At 40.8% G+C, this 14,112-nt stretch overlaps 1 protein-coding gene across 2 annotated transcripts in view; it reads left to right on the top strand.

Annotated features, from left to right (window-relative positions):
• LOC115139354 (claudin-19-like) overlaps positions 1-4,451 on the top strand; it is a 19,746-nt gene extending 15,295 nt beyond the window's left edge. Inside the window, exon 5 of one of the 2 annotated variants that reach the window (XM_029676631.2) lies at positions 3,291-4,451. In XM_029676631.2, coding sequence (XP_029532491.1) covers positions 3,291-3,339 — 49 coding nt within the window. In that variant the 3' untranslated portion in view covers positions 3,340-4,451. Of the gene's footprint in view, positions 1-2,684 lie in introns of both variants that reach the window. The other variant, XM_029676640.2, reaches the window with a different exon arrangement.
• The last annotated feature ends 9,661 nt before the right edge of the window (positions 4,452-14,112 follow it).

Raw genomic sequence — 14,112 nt, 5'->3', positions numbered from 1 at the left:
AAACCCTTACGAATTCGGATGACATTTATTCTATAGAACATATTGTTGAGCTGAAACTTGTATATTTTATTGCAATACATGTCATTGACAGGATGGTGATGTTGCTCAATTAACCTTTTATGTGAATAAAATCTGTCATGTGGCTTAAAAGACATTATACCATAGCATTGTTGAATCCTCTTTTCTGATTGGCTTGAATGGGATTCTAGAGCATGCATTATTTCCCTATAATGCACGGTATATTTGCACGGTAGAATTCAATGGCTATAGTTCATTTTTACATGTTTTATTTGACCTGCTTTTGAACGCAAAAGTCAAATTGAAAACATTATTGTCATTGTTGAATTACATTTTCATAATAGCAAGCCAGGACTGATGGTTTTGTTAGCGAAACTAGCAAGTCTGTTTGTTTGGTTAACACAGCAACTACAGTCACTATCTTGTAAACTTGCTAGGTCCTTCAGTAGATGTTGAATACATTTCTAGTGGTAAATGTGTTAAATTATAGCCATGGTATAAAAGGGATAATCAACTATGTGTTCTCTGGAAAATAATGCAACTCGTTGGAAGGTCACTTTCACTCCGCTTGAGCGTCATTCATTATTTTCCATAGAACGCATATTCCCCTGTTGATTATCCCTTACTTAAACATTATTTAACGTATACTGGACGTTTGTCTTTATAACAGACAGCCTCCTGAATTTGACCGTAAGATACAGTTGATAATTCAGTTTTTGCACTTTAATAGACGTGAATAAAAAAACTATTTGTAAAACAGTCTTCCTCTATGCAAACTAAAACAAAAAACAATAAAGTAATGCCAAAGTAAGTTACTGTGTAGAGGAGCCATAGGTAATGCCTAAAGGTAAATTGTGGGACAAATATGATCAAAGAAAAAATACAAAAAATACAGTTTTGTCTTTTCGTGGCTTTGGTTAGCATGTCCTATGCTTCCTGGTTGGAGCTGTGTGTTTGTGTGTGTTGCGTTGTGGCCTTTAACACTTAAACATTCCAATCGAATGTAGTTGATGACACTATATAAAGGGCTAACCTTCTGATTAGAATTGAAATCAGTTTCCACAAAATGATTCCTCTGAACATCTTATGAGGTCATCAGTTCGAATCAGATGTAAAGGAAAGGTAGAATATGTTGTGAGCTAACAGAAATGTTGTTTTAACGAGAGAGAGATGGCCATTATTGTATGCCTTAACATCATGCTTCATTCGTTAACACATCCAAGTCTACACAATACCGATCATCCACATGTTATATATCTCAGAGAATGAATGGGGTAAGGACCACTGGCTGATCTCTTATAAAAACCAACTGTTATAAAAAAAACAGAGATTCAGTTCAACTCAGGGGTTTATTATTCTGGTGTTCAATAGACAAACAACTCTTATAGAAAACCTTTATTTTCAATGGACATTCAAGATCCATTTTGTACTACTCTATTCTATACTACTAAATACCATTGTATGTCCATCTAGCCAACTGAAATGAAAGTATACAAGTATCCACTCAGGCCATCTAGACCCCCTGAACGCAAACTCACATTTCTCTGCTTCAATCCACAACCCAATACTACTGACTCTTTATCATGGCTCTTCAACATACATTAACTTGGGTGAAAAGGTTGGTTCATCGGGCTTCCGATAACAGAACCATTTAACTTTTCTAAGAACCGTTCAATACCCCCCGTTTTCTGGTTGTTTGGCCCCTCTTCTTGGTAAAGCCTTTGTGTATGGAGTGTTCCATTATACTCAGAATGGGGGTGCACAGGTCTTGAAGGACCTCCTCCACTTCTGCTAAAACCGTTATGAGCCCATCTTCAGCAGATGTCCTCTAAGAGTCATTACCAAAGGACAAACATGACCAAACTACCTAAAAGCCCACTTCAAAGATAATAGAATGAAATATTTTAATACGTTTTTTGTTTTACTTTATGTGCGTACCTATGGTAGGTCTAACTGATGTGAAACACATGTACTACACTAGTTTATTGACCAGGACTTTTAATTATTTATATTGCTTTTATAAACAGTATGTTTATTTGTCTTCAAAATAAGAAATAAAATGTTGAACCACCAACAACATTTTCCAGAAAAGTTCTTGTTTTTAAGACCTCCCCTCCCAAAGTACTATTACTGTGTGCCTCAAGTGACTAGGTATATCAACAATAATGTAAGATACTGTATACTAGCTGTCAAAAAAGATTATGGTTCCAACACGACCAAACTGTTTCCAAACCAAACAAAACCAACAATCATAAACCCAACAGATTTGGACATCATATCAGATCTATTCCATGGCATAGAACACATGATCGTAACAAATGATCTGTGTGCTGTGACTGACGAGCTTCTGCTAACTTCTCCATCATTCATCCTCCAATGCTTCACTTAGCGCCAACATGCTTTCACTTTCAAAAACACTGCATGAGCACCTAGAATCAACCATCTTCACTCATTAACCACAGAGCTAATGAAAGCCTGGCTAGCACCTCTTTTCATTCATCCTTACCTAACATGTAGCATCAAGCACTCATTCACTCACTAACAGCAGAGAGCTAGCTGCCTGTAACGATGAAGCAGTGAGTTTTGATGTGTCTCTCTTTCCCCTCTCGTCTCCTCTCCTCTAATGCTGTTCTTCTCTGCCTGTCTTCTTCTCTTCCCTAATTCAGGGCAGAGTTGTTGAGTGAGACTAGTTTCCCTGACTGACCACCCCCTGCCTTTTTTCGAGGACTGTCCGAGTTACACTCACTGTTTCCCCTTTCCCTGCTCCTTCCTAGATTCAAAGTGTGGACCCTTGTCTCTCCGCTATAGCATATGTCGCACCCCTCTACCTCCCTCCCACCAGCTCCACACTCCCTTCCTTAATGTCTGCACCTTATCTGTCTCTGATATTAAGTTATCGGTCAACAAAATGTCCCCCACACCTTTAAGAGCTTGCCACTCCCCTTTCCCTCACCCCCTTGAGGTTGTTTGTAAATAGGGACTCTGAAAGGAGAAGTATGGTTAGGTGGTTAGACCCCACCTTTCAGACTAGAGGGGTGGCATTACTGTATTTCATCCTGTGAACCCTTTACTAGAAACTCCATTTTGTCCTTTTATCGTTTATTTACTGAACTTTAATTGTATAGGGAAGATTTGTCATGTCATGTTTTGTTGATTTCTGCTTCACTGATATCCTATGATTTCTGGGTTTGTAGATATGTGCCTTTTGGTTTTGTTCTCTGAGAATACAAGTGTACATTTACTGAAACATGTTTTTTTCTTTTAAATTGCAGACCAAATGTTAAAAGTTCCCCACCAGAGAAAAAGGAGGAATACTTATAGTTTGGGCGACTCCTTTGGCCCCACGATGTGTTAGATTGTTGGCAAAAGGCAAGACACTGTCTAACAGAAACAGACAAGACACTGTCTCAATGAAAACAAAAGCAGACAAGACACTCTATAGGAAACACACTCTCAGAATGTAACAAAATAAACTCAGAATACACTTTTGAAGTAATACATCTCCAGACCAACCCAAATGGGTAACTAGTATTTTATCATTCTTAAAGATGCCCATGTGTTAAATGTTTAAATGTATTTTAGAATCTATTTTGTACACAAGCAATATTGAAGTTTTTTTTATAGTAGAGTGTTGTTACAACAATATGCACAGTTATTGTCCGTGCTCACCTATGACATATAACTGTTATTTGGAAAATTGAGAGAGAGTGAACCTGATTCTGTACTACTACACAGAAGTGCGCAGGTGCATATACCACCACCTCCAGCCTTTCTGCTACATATATGCTCTACTGCAGTGCCTTATAACGTGTGTCTGTGTGTATGTTTTTGACTGTTATACACGGATTCCGCAGTGTCACATCCTATATGGATGATGCATATCGTACCCGTATTGTAAAACATATCCGTGCTCGTCTTTTTCTCTTGCATTAAACGATCCATTCAGACAAACTGTTGCATGCAGTTTTATCTCGGAACATAGATGTTAACTGTACTGTAGCTAGTATACCACTTAAAAAAACAACAGAAAGACAGATTTGTAAATGGCCCTAACAGATGAAAGCGAAGGCACACCTTGTCAAAGCTGTGAGCCTGTTTGGAAGTAGTACATGTACTGTATCCCGGATTGAGGATATTATACCTGCATTCTGTTTCGTTAAGTGGCAATATGATTTAGTGTGGATGGAAGAGATGTTTTGTTATTGACTATGGAGGATGTTCTGTACTCCAGGTGCTGAAAGCACTGTCTCCTGTACAAGCCCTGTATTGGCCAGTTTGCGGGAATGTAATCAGGTCAAACGTGTTTTTTCTGTTGCATACATTTAGTTACCATATATTATCTTGATCTAATATTCTCTATTATTATTTTACTGTATGTATCATCTCATTTAATGTATACTCCTGTCTGTTTATTTTAGAATAAAGTAAACGGATAAAAACCTTGTGTTCATGCTGTCTTAAAGATACACATTCACCATCACACACACGCACGCACACACACACACACACACACACACACACACACACACACACACACACACACACACACACACACACACACACACACACACACACACACACACACACACACACACACACACACACACACACACACACAGACACACACAGTAATATGAGTCAGGTGTGTGGGCAGAACAAGGCCTCTTCCTGGAGTTCAGATATGATTTCACACCTCCTTACCCCTCCTTTTCAACCTCCCTCTCTTTCACCTCTCCCACTTTCTCTCTTCCACCCCAAATACCTCTCTTGCTCCCCGTTGTTCAGTAATTGCAGACGGTGGAATTCCAGTTCTGCCTCAATAGGTCTTCTGTATTCTCAGAGTCATTATCAGTTAACATGCACAACCACCACCACCACCATATACACTACATTACCAAAAGGATGTGGACACCTGCTCGTTCAACATCTCATTCCAAAATCATGGGCATAACAGTTTTTTCCAACTGCTTACACACGTTTTCAAAACTGTCTCCTTTTTTCAAAACTCTACACACAATTCCCAAAACTGAACACACAAAATGCAAAATACCTCACATCTCCTTCAAAATGTAACACTGCATTCAAAATGCCATAAACACATGTCAGAATGAAGCGTTTGCATCAAATGGCAAACACTGCTTTCATAATAGTACATTTTTGGATATACCATGTAAACACTGTTGTTCTAAATCTAAAGCTCTTTGGTCTTTCATAGGTTTATATCTACATTTCAATACAATGTTCTATAGTGAAGGTAATCTGCTGAGAGGGGTAACAAGTACACTGTAAACACCAATGCAATGTAGAAACAGAAAATATTTATTAGACCAAACATTACTGTTGTATACAGTAGCATACAACAAAACCATAAACATATGTAAACCAAAGGTATATTCTTTAGGATACAGTAAAGAACACAATACAATTGTGTGTGTGGGGTCCCGGGGGCAGTCCAGGAATTGGTAGGGGGGGGGGGCAGTCACCAGTGCTAAGCTACGCTTCATCTCTTCTCCGGCCTGGGTCTGGCCACAATACTTCATCCACATCACAAGATACGTTTTCTCTTGCCAAACATCGAGGGAAGTATCTCCTCGCATGGCGTATCCAACCTTGGACAGAGGCAACCTCTATGTCCACACCTGGAGAAGCGGCATGCGGGCATAGGGTTGGCGATCATACACTTTCCAGCGCCAGGCTGAGAAGACTTCCTCTATGGGATTTAGAAAAGGTGAATATGGGGGTAGGTACAAAACTACAAATTGTGGATGGGTGGCAAACCAGTTTTGGACCAGAACAGCCCGGTGAAAACTAACATTGTCCCATAAAACTTTAGCAGGCTCCTGATCTGGATCAGGGACAAGCATTGTGTAAATTGCATCCAGAAAAGTGAGCATATGGCCGGTGTTGTACGGACCCAGTGTTGCATTGTGATGGAGGACCCCGTTTTGAGTGATGGCAGCACACATAGTTATTTTACTGTCCAGGGACATTGGTAATTGCCCTCTGTCCTATTACATTTCTTCCGCGGTGCCTGGTTTTGGTGAGGCCAACCTCATCCACATAAATAAATTAATGGTGAATAACATGGGCATCCAGGTCCAATACTCTCTGTAACAGACAAAAGGATATACAGATGAGTAAATCGTTTATGTCTGAAGTACTGGAAGTAGTGTTGCATACATACCTCTACAAAGTCATGTTGCATATCCTTGACTCTGTCAGAGTTTCTTTCAAATGGCACCTTGTAAAGTTGTTTCGTCGTCACTCGGTGCCGTTGGAGGATGCGTTGTATGGTCGACAGGCTTACAGCATTGATGTTGTTAAATATGAATCCTAATTGCATTATTGGCCAAAACCATATTTATAATTGCAGTCTCTTGTACATCTCTAAACAAGAGTCCTCGTCCTCCATGATGTCTTTGCCTTTCCACTCTGTACAGAATTCAAACACAGTATGTGTTCAGCATAGGAACTGTAAACAATGTACAAAACAATGTAGTACAGCCTGATAACCAACCTTATTCATTCAATGCAGTGCAGTAAATCAATGGCTTAGAGTTACAAATGTTTATGCAATACTATGCAGTCATATGTATTTTACAGTACATTACTGTAATGCTAAAATAGTCATTAGGTAGTTGCAAACCTGTTCTCATTTCTGAAGGTTCGAATTATGGACGCCACTGTAAATCGACTCAAGTTGGGCTGGACTCTCAGTCCAGCCTCTCTCATGGTCAAACCGTGGTTGAACACATGATCAACAAGTGTTGCCCTAATCTCATCAGAGAGGGCTCTCCTTCCTTCTCTTATTTGCCCTTATCCTCTTCTTCCTCTTCCTCTCCCTCCTACTCCTCTTGCTTTCTGTCCATTGTTGGCATCCATTGTTCAAAACAGGTAATCTGACCTTTGACCTATTTATAGGCCTATACTACAGTAAAGCAATGATTGGTTAGTGATCAGTTAAGCTATTAGTGTTTGCACATGTGAGGAGTGTGTGTGTGACCTGGTGAATAAGTGTAGCATTTTGATTGGTTGTGTTTGGAAAAGGAAAGCAAGTCACTTCCTGTTAGATTATTGTGTTTTAGGTAGAGAATTGTGTGTAATGTTTTGAAAATGTGTTTTATGCAATTGACAACTGAGTCAAAGGCTGAGAAATAGCTTATGGTTTTGGATATTTGGTGTGTAGTTTTGCACTTTGAGTGAGAGGTTTCAAAAATCGTGTGACATGAAAAGATTTTGTGTGTAAGCAGTTGGAAAAAACTGTAATATAGAGCTGGTCCCCCCTTTTCTGCTACAACAGCCTCCACTCTTCTGGGAAGGCTTTCCACTAGATGTTGGAACATTGCTATCTCAAGGCCATCAGACTGTTAAACAGTGATCGCTAGCACATTAGAGGCCTATAGGCATAGACTAGAAATCACTGGCCACTTTAAGGAATGGATCACTAGTCACTTTAATAATGTTTACATGTCTAGCATTACTCATCTCATATGTATATACTATTTTCTATACTATTCTATGGGATCTCATTCACTTAACAATGTTTACATATCTTGCATTACTCATCTCATATGTATATACTGTATTTTTTTATATATATATATTTTATTTCACCTTTATTTAACCAGGTAGGTGAGTTGAGAACAGGTTCTCACTTGCAACTACAACCTAGCCAAGATAAAGCAAAGCAGTGTGACACAGACAACAATACAGAGTTACACATGGAGTAAACAATAAACAAGCCAATAACACAATAAACAAATCAATGACACAGTAGAAAAAAAAGTCTATATACAATGTGTGCAGAAGGCATGAGGAGGTAGGCAATAATAGGCCATAGGAGCGAATAGTTACAATTTAGCAGATTAACACTGGAGTGATAAATGAGCAGATGATGATGTGCAAGTAGAGATACTGGTGTGCAAAAGAGCAGAAAAGTAAATAAAATAAAAACAGTATGGGGATGGGTAGGCTATTTACAGATGGACTATGCACAGCTGCAGCGATCGGTTAGCTGCTCAGATAGTTGATGTTTAAAGTTGGTGAGAGAAATAAAAGTCTCCAACTTCAGCGATTTTTGCAATTCGTTCCAGTCACTGGCAGCAGAGAACTGGAAGGAAAGGCGTCCAAATGACTTGTTGGCTTTGGGGATGATCAGTGAGATATACCTGCTGGAAGGTGTGCTACGGGAGGGTGTTGTTATCGTGACCAGTGAACTGAGATAAGGCAGAGCTTTACCTAGCATAGACTTATAGATGACCTGGAGCCAGTGGGTCTGCCGACGAATATGTAGCGAGGGCCAGCCGACTAGAGCATACAGGTCACAGTGGTGGGGTGGTATAAGGTGATTTGGTAACACAACGGATGGCACTGTGATAGACTGCATCCAGTTTGCTGAGTAGAGTGTTGGAAGCTATTTTGTAGATGACATCGCCGAAGTCGAGGATCGGTAGGATAGTCAGTTTTACTAGGGTAAGTTTGGCGGCGTGAGTGAAGGAGGCTTTGTTGCGAAATAGATTTTTGATTGGAGATGCTTAAAAACTTGTTAAGGCGATGTTCCCCCCAGGGAACCCCTCCCCCCTGTTCAGCTGAAAAGGTGGCGCAGGGAATGCAAAAATATTCTTTAGAAATATTTAACCTCCACACATTAACAAGTCCAATACCTCAAATGAAAAATAAACACCTTGTTCATCTACCCAGCGTGTCAGATTTTTAAAATGTTTTACGGCGAAAACAACATATATTTATGTTAGACCACCACCAAACCAAAGAAAAAACGTAGCCATTTTTTCCAGCAAAAGATCAAATGACAAAAGCAGGATAAAAAAAAATCAATCACTAACCTCTTGAAAATCTTCATCAGATGACAGTCATATGACATGTTACACAGTACATTTATGTTTTGTTCGATAATATGCATTTTATATCCATAAATCTCGGTTTACATTGACACCATATTCAGAAAATCCTCCGAAATATCCAGAGGAATTATAGAAAGCTACACCAGATAACAGAAATACTCATCATAAACTTTGACTAAAGATACATGTTCTACATATAATTAAATATACACTGGTTCTTAATGCAACCGCTGTGTCACATTTTTTTTTATTGTTACGGAAAAAGCCTAACATTGCAATAATCTGAGACGGCGCTCAGACGTAACAATATTTCTCCGCCATGTTGGAGTCAACAGAAATACAAAATTACAACATAAATATTCCCTTACCTTTGATGATCTTTCATCAGAATGTAGTGCAAGGAGTCCTAGTACAACAATACATCGTTTTGTTCCATAATGCTCAATTCTAGTGTCCAAGTAGCAGCAATTGCTATCACTTTCAGCTCACTTGCCCAAAAAATGACTTCTGGTCTAGGATAACTTTACATGAAAACTTCCAAAAGACATATTACAGGTCGAAGAAACTGGTCAAACTAAATGCAGAATCAATCTTCAGGATGTTATAATCATATATATCCAATAACATTCCAACCGGATCCTTCGTTTTCATCTGGGGCTGATTGGAACAGCCGTAGCACTCAAAGAGAGATGCGTCACAACAACATGTCATTCTCTTGCGACACCGACTACTTTGGGTGAAGGATTTGGGTGATTTGGGTGAAGGAGAAGCTGGGGATGCTTAGGCGAGTAGCTGCGGTGGGGGCGGAGCTGTTGGCCGGGGTTGAAGTAGCCAGGAGGAAGGCATGGCCAGCCGCTGAGAAATGCTTATTGAAATGTTCGATTATCATGGATTTATCAGTGGTGACCGTGTTACCTAGCCTCAGTGCAGTGGGAAGCTGGGAGGAGGTGCTCTTGTTCTCCATAGACTTTACAGTGTCCCAAACCTTTTTGGAGTTAGAGCTACAGGATGCGAATTTCTGCTTGAAAAAGCTAGCCTTTGCTTTCTTGACTGACTGCGTGTTTTGGTTCCTAACTTCCCTGAACGTGCTTCTACACCTGCATCGCTTGCTGTTTGGGGTTTGAGGCTAGGTTTCTGTACAGAACTTTGAGATGTCAGCTGATGAACGAAGGGCTATATAAATACATTTGATTTGATTTGAACAGTTGCATATCGTGGGGACCATTCAATGCTATTGCAGTCCGCCACAGGATGTTTTTGCGCTGGTCAAGGGCAGTCAGGTCTGGAGTGAACCAAGGGCTATATCTGTTCTTAGTTCTGCAGTTTTTGAACGGGGCATGCTTATCTAAGATGGTGAAATTACTTTTAAAGAATAACCAGGCATCCTCGACTGACAGGATGAGGTCAATATCCTTCCAGGATACCCGGGCCAGGTCGATTAGAAAGGCCTGCTCGCAGAAGTGTTTTAGGGAGCGTTTGACAGTGATGAGGGGTGGTCGTTTGACAGCGGACCCATAGCAGATACAGGCAATGAGGCACTGATTGAAAACAGCGGAGGTGTATTTGGAGGGCAAGTTGGTCAGGATAATGTCAATGAGGGTGCCCATGTTAACGGATTTAGGGTTGTAGCTGGTGGGTTCCTTGATGATTTGTGTGAGATTGAGGGCATCTAGCTTAGATTGTAGGACTGCCGGGGTGTTAAGCATATCCCAGTTTAGGTCACCTAACAGAACGGACTCTGAAGCTAGATGGGGGACGATCAATTCACAAATGGTGTCCAGGGCACAGCTGGGAGCGGAGAGGGGTCGATAGCAGGCGGCAACAGTGAGAGACTTATTTCTGGAGAGGTAAATTTTTTTAATTAAAAGTTCAAACGGTTTGGGTATAGACCTGGAAAGTATGACAGAACTTTGCAGGATATCTCTGCAGCAGATTGCAACTCCTCCCCCTTTGGCAGTTCTATCTTGACGGAAAATGTTGTAGCTGGGTATGTAAATCTCAGAATTGTTGGTGGCCTTCCTAAGCCAGGATTCAGACACGGCAAGGACATCAGGGTTGGCGGAGTGTGCTAAAGCAGTGAGTGAAAGGAGGAGGCTTCTGATGTTTACATGCATGAAACCAAGGCTTTTTCGATCACAGAAGTCAACAAACGAGGGTGCCTGGGGACATGCAGGTTTCTATACTATACGACTGTATTAAGTCCGTTCCGCTCTGACATCGCTCGTCCATATGTATATAGTCTTAATTCATTCCTACTAAGATTTGTGTGTATTGGGTATATGTCGTGTAATTTGTTAGATATTAGTTGTTAGATATTACTGCACCGTCGGAGCTAGAAGCACAAGCATTTAACTACACCCACAATAACATCTTCTAATCACGTGTATGAGATCAAGAAAATGTGATTTGATGCCGGGACTTGCGTCCATTCAGCCACAAGAGCATTAGTGAAATCTGGCACTAATGTCGGGCGATTAGGCCTGGCTCGCAGTTGGCGTTACAATTAATCCCAAAGGTGTTCGATGGGGGTGAGGTCAGAGCTCTGTGCAGGCCAGTCAAGTTCTTCCACACTGATCTTGACAAACCATTTCTGTATGGACCTCACTTTGTGCACGGGGGCATTGACATGCTGAAACAGGAAAGGGCCTTCCCCAAGCTCTTGCCACAAAGTTGGAAGCACAGATTCGTCTATAATGTCATTGTATGCTGTAGTGTTAAGATTTCCCTTCAATGGAACTAAGGAGCCTAGCCTGAACCATTATTCCTCCACCACCTAACTTTACAGTTGGCACTATGCATTGGGGCAGGTAGCGTTCTCCTGGCATCCGCCAAATCCAAATTTGTCCATCGGACTGCCAGATGGTGAAGCGTGATTAATCACTCCAGAAAACACATTTCCACTGATCTAGAGTCCATTGGTGAGCTTTATACCACTCCAGCCAACGCTTGGTATTGCGCGTGGTAATCTTAGGCTTGTGTGCGCGGCTGCTCGGCTATGGAAACATATTTCATGAAGCTCCCGATGAACAGTTATTGTGCTGACATTGCTTCCAGTGGCAGTTTGGAACTCAGCAGTGAGTGTTGCAACCGAGGAAAGACCATTTTTACATGCATCGAGTTTCAGCACTCTGCGATCCAATTCGGTGAACTTGTGTGGCCTACCACTTCGCGGCTGAACCGTTGTTGGTCCTAGATGTATCCACTATTGAGATGGAGATTTTATGGCTGTGCTCAATTTTATATACCTGTCCTCAACGGATGTGGCTGAAACAGCTCAATCCACTAATTTGAAGGGGTTTCTACATACAGTTGAAGTCGGAAGTTTACATACACCTTAGCCAAATAAATTTAAACTCAGTTTTTCCGTAATTCCTGACATTTAATACAAGTAAAAATTCCCTGTCTTAGGTCAGTTAGGATCACCACTTTATTTTAAGAATGTGACATGTCACAATAATAGTAGAGAGAATTATTTATTTCAACTTTTATTTCTTTCATATCATTCCTAGTGGGTCAGATGTTTACATACACTCAATTAGTATTTGGTAGCATTGCCTTGTGACTTGTGTCAGGCACAAAGTAGATGTCCTAACCGACTTGACAACAACAACAACACTAAAGTTTGTTAACAAGAAATGTGTGGAGTGGTTGAAAAACAAGTTTTAATGACATAAGTGCATGTAAACTTCTGACTTCAACTCTACATTGCCTTCGGAAGGTATTTAGACCTCTTTTTTCACATTTTGTTACGTTACAGCTTTATTCTAAAATTGATTAAATTGTTTTATTTCCTCATCAATCTACACACAATACCCCATAATGGCAATGCAAAAAACATTGAGACATTTTTGATAATTAATAAAAATAAATAAATAAATAACTGAAATATCACATTCACATAAGTATTCAAACCCTTTACTCAGTACTTCGTTAAAGCACCTTTGGCAGCAATTACAGCCTCGAGTTTTCTTGGGTATGATGCTACAAGCTTGGAACACCTGAATTTGGGGAGTTTTCCCATTGTTCTCTGCAAATCCTCTCAAGCTCTGTCAGGTTGGATGGGGAGTGTTGCTGCACAGCTATTTTCAGGTCTCTCCAGAGATGTTCGATCGGGTTCAAGTCCGTCTGGTTGGGCAACTCAAGGACTTTCAGAGACTTCTCCTAAAGCCACTCCTGCGTTGTCTTGGCTATGTGCTTAGGGTCATTGTTCTGTTGGAAGGTGAACCTTCGCCCCTCAGTCTGAGGTCCTGAGTGGTCTGGAGCAGGTTTTCATTAAGGATCTCTCTATACTTTGCTCCGTTCACCTTTCCTTCGATCCTGACTAGTCTCCCAGTTCCTACCACTGAAAAACATCTCCACAACATGATGCTGCCAACACCATGCTTCAACGTAGGGATGGTGCCAGGTTTCCTCCAGACGTGACCTTTGGCATTCAGCCCCAAGAGTTCAATCTTGGTTTCATCAGACCGGAGAATCTTGTTTCTCTTGGTCTGGAAGTCTTTAAGTGCCTTTTGGCAAACTCCAAGCGGGCTGTCATGTGCCTTTTACTGAGGAGTGGCTTCTGTCTGGCCACTCAACCATAAAGGCCTGATTGGTGGATTGCTGCAGAGATGGTTGTCCTTCTGGTAGTTTCTCTCATCTCCACAGAGGAACTCTAGAGCTCTGTCAGAGTGATCATCAGGTTCTTGGTCACCTCCCTGACCAAAGCCCTTCTCCCCAGATTGCTCAGTTTGGCAGGGCGGCCAGCTCTAGGAAGAGACTTGGTGTTGCTAAACTTCTTACATTTTTAAGATTGATGGAAGCCACTGTGTTCTTGGAGACCTTCAATGCTGCAGAAATGTTTTGGTATCCTTCCCCAGATATGTGCCTCAACACAATCCTGTCTTGGAGCACTACGGACATTTTCTTTGACCTCATGGTTTGGTTTTTGCTCCGACATGCACTGTCAACTGTGGGAGCTTATATAGACAGGTGTGTTCCTTTCCAAATAATGTCCAATCAACTGAATTTACCACAGGTGAACTCAAATTAAGTTGTAGAAACAGCTGGATGATCAATGATCAATGGAAACAGGATGTACCTGAGCTCAATGTCGAGTCTCATTGCAAAGGGTCTGAATACTTATGTAAATAAGGTATTTCAGTTTTTCCTTTTTAATACATTTGCAAAAATGTCTAAAAACCTATTTTCACTTTGCCATTATAGGCTATTGTGTGTAGATTGCTGAGGATTT

The sequence above is a fragment of the Oncorhynchus nerka genome, linkage group LG2, assembly GCF_034236695.1.
Source record: "Oncorhynchus nerka isolate Pitt River linkage group LG2, Oner_Uvic_2.0, whole genome shotgun sequence".
Lineage (NCBI taxonomy): Eukaryota > Metazoa > Chordata > Actinopteri > Salmoniformes > Salmonidae > Oncorhynchus > Oncorhynchus nerka.
This window is presented reverse-complemented; position numbering and strand designations above follow the sequence as displayed.